Here is a 15140-nt window from a genome sequence, read left to right on the forward strand (position 1 = left end):
CTTACAAGTCATGTCAGAGGCCGTCTTCATTACACCCTTTTGAATCAAGTCAAAAAAAAGCCATCTTCGATACCACCTCGACACCACTGGCCTTTGACCTAACCCTTAAGGGTCAGGTGAAAGGATAAAGCAGTGATTCTCAAAAGGCCGAACCGTCGTGCTGTCAAGGTCAAAGTTCGAATAAAGACAAGACAAAGTTTATATCTGCTTATTAAGACTTTTTAGCCTCAACCACTTCATACATCGCTTTAACTACGAGAATATTTTCAAAAGTGGAACAGCACAAGATTACTCCCTGGTGATACGTACAAATCGATTAGCTAATCAGTAACAGTTTACCAAACTCTATGATACGTGGAACAAAAAGTGGTAACGAAGCAATTGGTACATGTGTACGTGGGTGGGTTGGGCCATTCCTCGTCTGTTTCTTTGCCCTACCTCGCTAACGCGGGAGAAGGCGGGTATAATATATAAATAAATGAATATTTCACAGAATATAATCATCCCCACTAACATGAATATACCTATCATGACTTCACCTAATACGATGGCATAACATATCTCATGTGGCCGTTGTGCAATTTTCGCTTTGCAATGTAACTGGGTCTGAATTTCACCATCATTATCTGTGATGAACAACGTAGCCTATCTTAACCTCCCCCCCCCTCTCTCTCTCTCTCCAATGTCACCACAATCTTGATTTCGTCTACCTTATTTCTTTCATGATCCAGCATCATCTGCACATATATATGCTCAGGTAGTGAATCATATCCTTCCCAGCAAGTTACTTCGAACAGGAGGAGGAGCAGCAGCGGCGGCGTCCTCAGGTCTGACCCCTGTGGAACGCCACCGGCTACTTTTACTCGTACCTCGTTCAGTGAGGTAACTCTTGACCTTTTGTTTGGGTAACTTTCGGTCGACTTGATCTCTCTCTCTCTCTCTCTCTCTTTCTCTCATGTTCATGATGATAATATAACAAATACCATGAGAATGAAGCAGACAGACAATAAACAGATGTTGAATGAAGAAACCTGAAAAGAAGGATGAAAAGATATATATATATATATATATATATATATATATATATATATATATATATATACTTTTTTTTTTGTCGCTGTCACCCGCGTTTGCGAGGTAGCGCAAGGAAACAGACGAAAGAAATGGCCCAACCCACCCCCCATACACATGTATATACATACGTCCACACACGCAAATATACATACCTACACAGCTTTCCATGGTTTACCCCAGATGTTTCACATGCCCTGATTCAATCCACTGACAGCACGTCAACCCCGGTATACCACATCGATCCAATTCACTCTATTCCTTGCCCTCCTTTCACCCTCCTGCATGTTCAGGCCCCGATCACACAAAATCTTTTTCACTCCATCTTTCCACCTCCAATTTGGTCTCCCACTTCTCCTAGTTCCCTCCACCTCCGACACATATATCCTCTTGGTCAATCTTTCCTCACTCATTCTCTCCATGTGCCCAAACCATTTCAAAACATTTTTCAAAATATAGGCCAGCATTTCTCAAGATTCTCATATCACCAGTAACTCCTGAATCTTCAGGTTATCCCTCAAAAGGAGAGCCAAATCTCATACTGTTATTCCTTGCTACTGCCATGCATCCTCTGGGAAATACACAAGTCTACCTCCTCCTTGTTGAGACTTCTCTTAATAATTCCTTGGACACTTAGAATTATTTCCCTTTGTAAGTTCCCTTCCCGGTCAATCTTTCAGATTCCTCGGTATTGAAAACAAGGAAATCAGTACAGTACCCTTTGATAATAGTGATTGGGTCCTAGGAACCCACAACCCTCTCCCCATATTGTACAAATAGGAAATTACAATCAATTTTCAGTACCATAAGAAATGCATATCCAGTCCTCTATATCATAAGCCTTTTCCAACAACATACACCAATCCTTGCTTTATGTTTTTCTGCTACCATCCACACAGAGTTAACTTAATTCATACCTCTACCTTACTTTAAAACCCCTTTGCTCTTCATCGAACCTACTTCATCATCCTCATCCAGTCAGTTCTCCAGTGCATCTTCAATGGTACACTCAACAAGATGATTGGTCTTTAGTTTTCACACTCCTCTCAACTAGGCTTCATTTGTACATAGGCAGAGTCCTTGATCATGTCCATAGGTTTCATGTGTACAAAGGCACAGTCCTTGATCATGTCCAGTCACTTAAGTACACACCCACCTTTCAACAGACACTAACACATTTGTGTCCATTCTTTAGCACATTACCTCTGTTTTTTAACATTTCTGCTGTTCTCCCACACATTCCAGGGAGCTTGTAGGAATGTTTTATCTCAGCAATGGATAGTTTCATGAAATGAAGTTTTTCTTTGTACTCTCCTTATCCTCATGCATGATAATACTGCCTAACTACCAACCACCAATGTCATCAATTCTTTAAAAGTACTCCTCCCATTTATATGGTTTAGTCATCCTTCAACATCTCTTCTTTCACTTCGGCCACTTTCTAGCTAGACTGCAATTGCATTAAATAAATTTTCTTATGCCCACAAATGTTTCTTTCATCTTTCTTCCAGGTCCTCTGCTTTTTATCTTTCTCCTCCTAATCATTAACTTCACTCAAACTTCTTGCACTCCTGTACCATCATCTATGTTGCCCTGGCAAATTCTTCTGCAGAAACATCATATACACTTCCTACTTGATTTGTATTGTTTTATCTATTTACTCATTCCATAAAACACAGCCACATACCCTTTTAACCTTTCAGTTTCATGCCATACACATTGCCTCCTGCCTTCTTTATACTCTCTCAGAAGAATCACCACATAACCTTCACATCATTCTGTCAATTTTAAATGTTTTTTTTTATGGTACTCCAGCCTCAATTTTCTGGTTCATTCAGTTTTTCCATGGCTACCCTCATCTCCTCATATTTCAGTAAATTAAATATAAGCACCTACCTTTTCCTAATGCTTACTGATCCAAATTTCACAACCACCACCTTCTTAACTTCACATCCAACACTTTCTCCCTAATTTTTTCCTTAATATTTGGAAGCATTATAGAACAGATGACATGGGCCCTTTACATTTTTGCAATTTTCCGATGCATTCCAACAGCATTACTATTTTTCAATGGATTTAACCTATTCCATGCAGCCATGTGTACTCCCCTCACTGCAACTGAAATAAACAAAAATAAATTCTGCATTTTTGCAAAACTGACTTTAAAAAATATAAAATACATATCATCTATGCAAAAAAGCCATATCATATACATTGAAAGCAGTCACTAACTCGCCCCAGATGAAAGCAAAAATATGATGATATCGTGCAACTGTTTACAGTTCATCCACTTTAAAGGCTAACCAGTTATCCATTGGCCCATATTACACGCACACTCAACCAGGAATATAATACATATCTAAACAACTGTGAAACAATGCGTAAACAAACTAAAATCAACTTACCATGTGGCCTGTGGTGGTGTTGGGGACAGTTACACAGTAAATCTGCTTATCCCATTCACTTTTTCAAGGCCACTGTCATTAATGTACAATTGTAGCATGTTTATATCATTCTCTCCCACACTTCATATATGATCTATCCAATGTCTCACACAGTTTGTACATATTGAACAGTATAAAAATAATAAAACTTCAGAGATGCCATCATATGTAGTCAGAATAGCTAGCACATTATAACCAAGGTCATTTTCTATATGAGAGTTAATATATCATGGCACCTGGCATCTTACGATTACCATTGTGACACACCTTTAAATGCATATATGGTGAAATCGCACTCATATTTAACATGTAATTTTTTTTATACATGTGGCAATACTTAATAAAGTTATTTAAATCTCAACATTACAACAGAAGTACCGTCCAGCATCTACCAACATAGACAACAAACTGGTGGGGGTTGACCTGGGTAGCTAGGTGTGTTAGGGACCACTTTTCTGATGTTTACATTTTTTGACCAGACCGGGAAAACTGTAACAGAGAGATGTTATTGGCACCGTCAAGCAGTATGCAGGGATGACGAAAAAATGTGATTACTAAACGCTGTCATGAAAAAGATAACCCTGTAGACTTTAAAAATCCAGTTATTTTATACCTTTCTGCTATGGCACCAGCAACATCATTGAATCTGTCTTAATTGCTACAATTAAGAACTCGAACTTGCCCCAGGCAACTTTAAAGCCCATCCTATCATTAACCAAATCATTATGAGAGAATTGAAACTTGGTCGAGTTGAAAGCAAGGCACAAGCTTTCAATTCATGGATGTAGGGGGTTTGAGAAATACATAAAGCAGTATTACATCATAAGAATGTGGGTTGTATTACCATCAGGATAAGTGAGTGTTTGGAAATTTGCTTAATATTTTTCTTTATAAATTATGGGCAATTGTAATCATTTATAAATAGCCAAGAACATAACCCTATTCACACCATTATGTTGATGAGAATATAAATTTCTATTTACATCATTTCAACTAAAATCATTTTGTTCAGGGGAACACCCCTATGTAAACTGAGGACTACATAACAGATAATGAATGCTTGAGTTTTGCACGTTCATCCACATCTGGACCATTCACTCACCTCCTTGATGCCACATTTCAGGACAAATTAAAAAACAATGATAAATATCAGTACACAAAGGTCACATCAATCAAACCTAGCTGCCTTAAGAATTTGCTGCTCATTGAGGTACTTACCAGATGTTAGAATGCCAAGATTAGATTCAACCTGCATAAATAACTGTTTTTGACTGAGGCTTACCTAACTTGAAAATGCTGAACATAACAAATTTCAGTTCATTTTTTGTGTTCTCTAAATATTAGGTCAGCCAACATGAACACCATTTGAATTTTGGTGTATCTCACTTGTTTTACTCCAGCTCCAATACTGGTTTTCAGTAGGTGAAAACAAGGAGAATGCTATACCAATTCTGGTGTCGTCTGAAAAAGATTATGTGCCTGTAATTCATGTTGCTATCGGTGTCGTAGCTATGACTGCAAAACACGATAGAAACATTTCTAGCGATTGATTAAAATTAGTATAATAATCTCATCCACTACGAGCAATACAATCTGAGAACAGGTTATATTTCTTTCTCCTGTTACAAAAGAATGCTCAAAACCTTTTTCACATTTTAGAGTATACAGTACAATACCTATCAAGTGTGTGTGCTTTATGAAGTAATTAGGAGTATAATAGAGGAGGCAATGATACTTATATCATTTAAGTATAAAGTAATATATTTAGAGGTTATAAACTTTTTCCTTTTGTTGGCTTACATAAACAAACAATAAAATATTCTGAACATAGTTACAAGGAATCAATTCTTTGGTTTCCTGAAATAGTTGGCAACTGTGGGGGATTGACATTTCCAATTGCTTCACTATGTAAAAATGGAAAATATGTAACATTATGCTTATTTACAATAAATTTACAAGTAAAATAAACTCTAACACACGGACACATTAGTTGTTCTGAAGCCTGTGATGAAAAAACAGAGGTGGAGTAAAAAAATCACAATGGCCAAGGAGTTTTAAAAAGTATTTAGCATGCCAGAGTTCTTTAGAAGACCTTTGAAGCAGTGACAAAATATATTATTAACTGCTTCAGAGAAACCCTCCGACTATCTGATTTCCTTAATCACATGACAGCCACTGACTCCACCTGATTATTTCTGAATTCATCCAGGTTACAGAATTAAATCAGAATACTGGGTGCAGAACTTGGGTGCAAGGATAGAATCCCTTCACAAAATCACTGGTGAACAAAAGAGGATATAAAGTTTCCAAGCTGAATACTAAAAAATGGTTTTGAAAGTCAGAGTTCTGGAACAACCTGTATCCACAAACGAGCTGAGTAATCTTGGTGGTATATCTAGCCTTTCATTTTACAACATAACCCAGCAAAGTGGCTGTGGAACTAACCACAGCAACACTAACCAATACAATTTGGTCCAGTGTGATGACTGACAAACTACACAACAAATGATGGAATGACATATTCTCCTGAAACTGAACTGTGGCAATACTTTGTAGCCAAGCCTAGTTAAGCTCTGCAATATTATATAGCACCTTATCAAAGCTTTGCAATATTCGTTTTAAATCTGTTTCCCGATTATAAATCATAAACATATATATAATCTAGGTTCATTCATAATATTGTGGAAAAATCTTTTGACAAAGAATAGCTTGTAGGAAAAAAGTTCCGGCACTTGCGTGAACATTAGCCTACCCGAGGGCTCTGCTACAGGCACTATTTATAATATTTTTGCTAAGTTCTCTCAAAACCCATCATATGAATGTTGAAGGTAATACAAGTCTGTAAAACTAGGACAATATTATATAAAAAGTTCTCCCTTGAACAAACAGAAACATTACTAATAAAGAACTTAGCAAAAACCATTCTCGAAATACTACCCTCATAGAATCTAGGCTCATATTGTGGAAAAATCACTTGACAAAGAATAGCTTGTAGGAAAAAAGTTCCGGCACTTGCATGAACATTAGCCTCCCTGAGGGCTATCTGCTTCAGGCACCATTCTTGTAACAACTTTTGCTAAGTTCTTTGAGGAACCATCATGTGAATGTTGAAGGCAATAAAATCCATAAACTGAATGGTTGTATTCTGAAAAGTTCTTCATGTAACAGGATGACTGATTATTACGAACTTAGCAAGAATCATTCCTGAAATACTGCCCTCAGTTGAATACCTCAAGGTATAAAGCCATTGAAAGTGAGTAGATATTCGACTAGATCTTCTGTGTTCTTTCTTAAAGAAGTATACTTGTGTTCATCAGTCTGATCACTGGTTATTTAATCCTTCACACCTCACTTGAAACACCTACTATGTGATGAGCATCACTAGTGCAACTCTGCAATATGGCAATTTCTCAGGGAGAATATAAGACCCAGCTGTGAAGATTATATTCCAGTGATACTTACTTTCCCTTATAGTGGCAAACTGTTCTTTTACATCCAACCATCCAATAATATCCTGTTGAGAAGACATCAGCACGTCTTACAATTCACACACAAAAGATGAAAAAGGAATTAACAATCTAACACTCTTTTTTTATTTTTTACTTGTGGTCATATATAACTCTGTGAGCCAATGAATGAACTATACCAGTAAAGATATAAAAAGGAATTCTATGACACTACTTCACCTGCTCATTTTTCAGTAAAAAAAATTTATAAATCTATACAGAGCCTCTAATTTCATCACTTTTAATGAATACATAAATATAAAAATGGTGAATTTCAAAGTTTACTTTACACCAACATTCCCTCTAGACAATATTATCAACAAAAAAAGTTTCAGTTCAGCCTTATAAAAGCTGTGATCTGACCCTCATAGTCACCATGTCATCTACTGACACCATGAAAACTTTGTACAGTAACACTGTCCTCAAGACTTAAGTATTAATCTAGGCCTGGAACCCTCTCTTGCTTGGAGGCACAAGATGGTCTGGTAGATCATTGGGCAAGTCATTGCCATCTAACTTGATGTTAATGAGGTGCATTGCCAGTGCAAACTCATCTGAGTCAAGCATGCCATCTTTGTCAATGTCCGACATTTTCCAAATCTTGCCCAGTACCGAGTTAGGTAGCTTAGACTTGAGCATCTCTTGCTTAGCCGCTGAAAATATCAAAGAATTTGATTAACTATCAGAAAAAAAAAAAATCAAAATGGGCACCAGTCATTAGCACATCTTCAAACTCCAAATGCTAAAGATTTTGAACAAAGAAAACAGTAACTCTACATTGCAACATCCATCATAATAAAGTAACTCCACCAACTACACCATCTTCTTATGACAAAGACACTGTTCAACACATCTTAAGATAGGGAAAAAACATGTTTTAAAAAGACAAAAATACAAAGGAACTCTCAAAAAGACTAGCAAAAAAGTATTCACTCAATTCTGAGCTATGTTGAGAAATGAATCCCTCTGCTGAAGCATCTTACTAAATGTGACTAATTCACCTATCTATTATCTTTAACTTATTCCAATCTCTAAGAAAAACATCAAATGAAAATAACCTCATGGCTTGCTCATATGTTTCTTCGGCTTATTACCAGTAAACCTAAGAAAACAAAGTCTTCCAGACTACTACAGTGCCTCACAAATCAATTATGCAGCATAATTTGTTAATTCATCTGGAGACTTGTTCCCATTTATCCCTCTATCTGGTCTGTAAGCACATGCTGCTGAAGTGTGAAGCAAAGATAAAATTCTAACTCTTACCAAGGGGCTGGAATCACTTCATAAGAAAATGATTGCTGAACATATCAGTACTTTAACAAACCAACGATGCTTTTTTTAGCCAAAACACTTAAGCAAAGAAAATTATGAACAAGTCATCATAGCCTTCAAAAATGAAAAAGTCAATTTCTATAGTTTCTAATGATAGTGGTAATGATATGTAAGATGTATCCCATTCTCTAACCAAGTAGTGTGTACATGTGTGTATTCGGTGGCTTGAAGGCTGGTCAAGATTCATCATACAACATTCACTGTCCTCCAAGTGTGTCAAATCTATTGTCATTGCCTTTGAAAATTCAAAAGAAATCCTTATTAATCATTTCTTTTTATGACTGTTTATATTGTCACTCTCCCTTTTCATGCGAAACTGGACTGGAGGCACTACAGTCTGAAAAATCAAGATGCCCTGAAGTGGCCGGCATTACTCATGAGGAGTTTTTCTGAGGATGAGGTTATTTAGGACCATGGTAAGCTTTGCAAATGTTCTGGGAACTATTCCTACTAAAGACTTACACATGTCTATACTCAACACAATTCTTTTTCAACTGGATCACTTATAAACAGGATTTCTTACCTGAGCCAGTGATCTTGCCATCAACAGGGCTGAGATTGTCAAAGAGCTGGTCATACTTGTACCGGTCTTTGGCTACAATCCAATCTGGGTCACCAGCTCCTGCATCTGCTCCCTCACCTCTCTTGTACCCAAAGACAGTGTTATCATTCATCACACCTTCGAATGCACCACCTGTAAACAAAATCAACAATTAATTTACATATAAAACATAATTCACTGGGACAATTTATGCACCATTTGTGACGCATATAGGCACTTCCTTTGGAGGGGGTAACTCCATACTTAAATGGATCCACCACTCTAGAAGAACATTTCTTCAAATGTATTTTCCATAATTCTGTGCTGCCATTTGAACCATACAAAACTGACTTATTATACATCAAAGTAAATATCTAAACTTAAGAGAAAATAAACACTGAAACATGCAATATTAATATCAACACAGTAATAACGATAATACAAAATATTATGACTGTTAGCACTTTTTCATCATTTCGTGTGTCAGCAAGGTAGCGCAAGAATGGATGACCAAGCCTCGGAGGAAAAATCCTTAACTGGCTCCTTCCTCTGCTTATCATTTCAGAAAATGATACAGGATGGGAGGAGTTCCAGCCGCCATGCTCCTACTCCTCTTAATCCACCTTCTACAACAAACCAGAAATACATAGCATTCTTTTTCTCCCTATACTCAGGAACAAACCAGAGCATCAGAAGCAGCCGTGGGAAATCAAGGAAAGGTCTGTGGGGACTAGCTGTGGTTTGTGTGACAGATAGAGAATGGATGTAAATGAATGAGGGAACAAGGCCTTTTCTTTGTCTGTTCCTGGTGGTACCGTGCTAACATGGGAAACAACAAAGCATAAAAGGAAAGAAAAAATAATAACAACATAAGGGTCTTGCAATACTGTTAGCATTCACAATTTTTATAATACCTTATCCCAATCACATCCACAATACGCATTAATACAAAGCAGAAATGCCATCCCAACCGGAAAATACACCTTAATTTTCAGCTAATATAAATTCTAAAATGTGTTGACTCCATTCCAAGAGGAAAACTGCGCTCAAATTTGAGAAAGCCAAAAATGATACTGCTATTGGAACAAGAAACACTGCACATCTTTTATGGTTTAATAGAGCATATCATCTGAGCTCTGAACCCCAACCCCCTATTTACAAGGAAAACAAATGGTGTATGTCAATGCACCTAAATGTGTAATTCTCTTATAATGACAATTCTTTTTTTTTTTTCCATACTGGTTCGCAGCTTCCTGCCTACATGAGGTGATGTCAGGAAGATAAACACCAAGCCTTGAAGAAGAAATCCTCACTTTTGTTTTCTATACTTAAGTGCTTCTCCTGCCTCTACTAGGTAGTCAAGAACAAGAAATATGGCCTCATTTACATGGATTCAGCTTCTAGCTGTCACGTATAAAGTAGTGAAACCATGGAGTAGTCTGTAGGGCTTGGCTGTGGATTGTAAACTCTTGATACATTATACCCTCAAGCAAGAGACTAGATGTTTGCAAATAAGGTCACTTTTGTTTTTATATAAGATGCTACCTCACTGGGATGGGAAAGGCAATCATTAATAGAAAGATATAAATTCTACAAAGGTGTAAATACCTTCTTCCTATGCTTTACAATGTCTTGTCAACATGCAAATGGGATCTCAATATTTTGCAGTTGCATTAAGGTAAATCTTAGAAACATTTACACTCACTAACTTGGATAATCAATAACTGACCAAATGCTAATGACCTTATCTGTCTATCTTGTTGAACAAAATTGTATTAAACACATCCTTTACTTTTGTTTTCATGTAAAATGTATGAGTTAAAAGTTCATATTCATTTAGAATATACAAGTTTTAAGTTCATACTTACATAAAATATAAAAATTTTAAGATCAAGAGTAACTAATAACCATACAAAATTCTGATATCATCACCAAGGTGCAGGGGTGAACCTACTTTTTTTTTATAACCCTTTCACTGTAGATAAGTTAATATGATTGAGGCATCTCCTCAGACCCCACCTGACTAAGCATGTTTCGTTCAAGAAATAATTTTTTATTCAATGCTACCGTCAAGGTACTGAAAAACTATTTTCTCTATCTATTACTAAGGAAGGGGGTGGTGCATAAGTATGCTAGCTACAGTGAATGGGTTAATGCTGCAACATACTCCTCTTTTATTTGTACCATCACAGATATATGCAGGAAAATTCTTCCATCACATTTGGAAAAATAACAACTTTATACTACCTCACAATGCCTGACATTTGCTACATCTAATTGACACCAAAATTCACAATACTCGATTTTCAACAAAAATGAGACATTTTGTTAAAAAGTGCTTTTCAGTCATCTACAATGTCTGTAGTGACAATGCCTTATGTTATTCTTCAGTATATTTCTATAAAATACTGTTTTTGAATAAAAACCAACAAGCATAATGTAAGGCATGATAGTATAAACATCCTCCACCATACTTAAAGTTTACTCACCAAATGATCTCATCACACCAGTACAAGAAAATATTTCTCTTGGTTTCCATTATCAAGTTACGCCTATGATTATCACAAAAAGTAATAACTTATTCATGTATTCACTCGTCCATAAGTAAGAAAGAAAGAAATGGATCAAAATCACAGTACAAAAGCAACCGTTATTGCATGGCCAACACATCCTAAACATAAAGCAACCATCCTTGCATGGCCCACACATCCTGGACACTTTCCTTTTATTTCTGCCGTTCCAGAAGCATCTACATCACGGGGGTTTGAAGGCATGAGGTTGGAGAGAAAGGTTAGATGTTAGATGTCTAAAGGTCAATTATCAATAACAGACTTAAAAGGTTTCATGCATGATTAGTTTTACAAATGATCAAAGCTTACACTAAATATGTGATTTAACACATTAGTGTAGTATATCTCTATCTTTTATGAACAAGTTGCATTCTGTTTCATTCAAAGCAAATGGCAAAGAAATAGTAATAAGATAAAATAAAGTTATGAAATCAACTGTAACAATGGTGAAATCAAAGTAAAAATCTGCAATCAACTCAACATATAAAAATCAACTAAGTAATTTCCCACAACCAGAGGACTATGAATCAAGCAGAGTCTTCTAAACACTGCTTCTTGTCTACCTCCACATATTGTACAAATTACTAGTCAGCTGTCATAAAATGCCGGTATCTGAAGATTTTAAAAGGTAATTACTTACTCCTTCAACTAGTAATTCTTCCTAATAATTTTCTTACTAAAGTAAACATCTATTCACCATTCTTATAACATTTTATCTCTAAACAACAGATGCTCTGCTTTAAATTCTGACCTGATAACCTTGTTTACCAAAAAAATAGAAAAAATTCTAGCTTGGGAGTCTATGTATAGTGCCTTTAAAAATGTTCACAAAAACTAATAAGAAAAATATCTAAACATTATTAGTATCATGCTTTTCTAATCTGCAAGATCAAATCTTTGTTCTGTCTAAACAGGAAGTCCTTGATTACAGGAATTTTGAATACTGCTGTTTTGTAGAATAATCATTACCAGTCCTTGAATTAGGCTGCTGTCATTTTGAAGTTACATAGTTCCTGGATGAGAAATGGTATCTAATATGGCCAATAGATGAAGAGTGGTATTTCAAATTCCCAGAAAAAACAGAAGTAACAAAAAATAATTAAACATTCTGAAGCTGGTGAACAAGCTGCCAACATTGCCATGATACACTCCTAACAGCAACAAAGTTAAGGGCTATCATTTAAGATCAAAAGTTTTTCAAAACTGCAATGACTTTACCTATTACTCAACTGATTAGAAAAATATAGGTACCGTATCACAAAATATTTGTATGGAGGATAAGGATCAGCCCTGGATGCCAGTGAGCATACTCTTAATAATGCACAAAGCAAAGAATTTATTTGTGAATTTGAAGAATGATTCTGGGAAAAGAGTAATGAAGAAAATTAATGGAACCTTTATCTGCATTCATTTTACCATTGTAGTGTGCTAGCTTTTTAATAATCTGAAAATTGTTCAGCCTTGTTTGTCTGCAAAATATGTTTCCAGTTTGTTTCCTGAGGATGCAACACTAATTCATACACTGAAGCCATAGAAAACCTGTCTTGAATAACGTCATTTTGAATAAAAATGCATTTTCCAAGAATACATCAATGATGTTCATCAAGGATTACCTGCACTTGCAAGCATACAAATCAATTTTCTTCTGAAGCTGAAACACAGTAAGTCTATGGAAATATTTCAAAGTTATACCAAATATTTGCTTATTCTTTGAAATGAAACCAGACAAACTTTGACAAAAATGGGACTACTCAAACAAGGACAAAGTTGCATGTATAGTTGTTTTCCTTCTGCGTCCACACTTATTAAACTAAGAGGTGAAAATGAATACCAAAACATTCACTACCACTTTCATTAAAAACACCATTCACTTATAAATACCCAAAGGATAGTTACATTATGAGTAGCTAAGTCCATAAGCAACACCTCTAAGATCATTTTCTTTTCTTCATTACAGTAGGCATACATGCATACATGAATGCAAAGTTTTAAAAAAGTGGAAGGGAGCAAATGTTACACCTACACAGACAATGCCTGATTAATTAAAGGCTCAACATGTGGAAATCCGACTTTATGCAAATTCTCTTATAACTCAGATACAATACTTTTCAGAGATGGAAAAATATGTGTTAGTAAAGTACTAAATAGCATGCACAGAGGAATACAACAGAAAGATGAGTTAGGTAAGCATCCTCTTTCCCAAGGAACATGTCTTAACAAAAACAGCACTGCAACCCACAACATCTAATGCTGACCCTATTTCCTCTCCACATTTCTTATCTAGCAATCAAGCTCTTTATTAACCACCACAAAAACAGTCTTCACAGAATTAAGATATATGGACTCTCTTTACATCCGGATAATGTCACATGTTTCTTTTATGTACGAAATGAAAGAAGGCCTCTGTATGATTACCATCTTGAAAGGAATAAGCTTTAGCATTCTGTATGTGAGTGAAAAGGACTTGGGAATCAACAGTGTCCCAAACCTGTTGCCTGAGTCTTACATATGGAAATTAGTTAAGGAGACAAATCGTTTGCAGGCAAATATTAGAATAGCTTTCAAGTATATGGATAAGAAGTTTAGAAACCTATTCACATCCTACATAAGACTGAAAATATACCATGCTTCACAAATTTGGTCTTTGTACCAAAGGGGAAAGTCCAGAGGAGCATAACAAAGATGGTACCTAAATTAAGAGAACAAAGTTAAAGGTAAGTATTAGTTGGTAGGCAGCCAACGGCCAGAGAGGTATATTACCAGTACTACCCGCCTGGGTATCAGGAGGGTTAGTGACATCTGCTTAGTGAGCCAGCACTTTAGTGGTTGCCAAGCTGCACTCCTCTGACCCAGGTAGCTTTCTTTTCTTTCTGCCTCACTAACATGTGGATTACTGGCATTCTGTCCACAAACATATAATCTCTTCCTGTCATGTGTAACGCTTGACAACACTTAACTCACGCAGCTCTTTCAACCCCTACATTTATCTCCTCCTCAAGAAGCTGGTGTCTGAGTTTGGGTGTGTGTGTAAAAGGAGTATGTTCTGTGTATATATCTAGATTGAAGAAAAACTGAAGAGTGGAGTTCTTCAGATAACTGAGAGCAGATATTGCAAAAGGAAGAACCATGCAGGCAGAAGTGAGTTATACAAGTCATAAGGTGGGAGAGAGGATAAAGTGTCCCAAGTGCATTAAGGAACATATGGAAAAGTCTTTGTCTCTTTGAACAAATATTGTTGAGTATGATGATATATCATTCTTAATAGTGTTGTATGCAAAATTCTGACAGAGGGGAGACAAAATTAAAATCCTGAGAAAATTACATGGTGTGAGATGGGTTCATCATGTAAGGAATGGTAGTGTAAGGGTGAAATGTGGTAGCAAGCACCATCTGACAGACAGATGACTCAAGATGTGCTAAGATAATTAAAAAATATGAAAAGGAAAAACAAAGAAACACAGGGGATCTGCAAGTCAGAGTAGGAGGGAGGGAATGGGAGAGGAAGATGAAGAAGAACACGGAAGGATGGAGTGAAAGAGGCTCTCAAGTACTATGGAGGAAGATCAAGAAGAATATGGAAGGATGGAGTGACAGAGGCTCTCAATTATTAAGGGGAAGATCAAGGAGGATATGGAAGGATAGAGTGACAGAGGCTTTCAAGTATTATGGCTTGAAC

At 36.3% G+C, this 15140-nt stretch overlaps 1 protein-coding gene across 2 annotated transcripts in view; it reads right to left on the reverse strand.

Moving 5' to 3' along the window:
* Positions 1 to 5258: 5258 nt before the first annotated feature.
* LOC139749780 (EH domain-containing protein 3-like) overlaps positions 5259 to 15140 on the reverse strand; it is a 103541-nt gene continuing 93659 nt past the window's right edge. For both annotated transcript variants that reach the window (XM_071664018.1, XM_071664017.1), the window contains exons 5-6: positions 8877 to 9047; positions 5259 to 7674 (exon numbers count right to left, since the gene is read on the reverse strand). In XM_071664018.1, coding sequence (XP_071520119.1) covers positions 7463 to 7674; positions 8877 to 9047 — 383 coding nt within the window. In that variant the 3' untranslated portion in view covers positions 5259 to 7462. The remainder of the gene's footprint in view (positions 7675 to 8876; positions 9048 to 15140) is intronic.

Source organism: Panulirus ornatus, chromosome 8 (genome assembly GCF_036320965.1).
Source record: "Panulirus ornatus isolate Po-2019 chromosome 8, ASM3632096v1, whole genome shotgun sequence".
NCBI classification, from domain to species: Eukaryota; Metazoa; Arthropoda; class Malacostraca; order Decapoda; family Palinuridae; genus Panulirus; species Panulirus ornatus.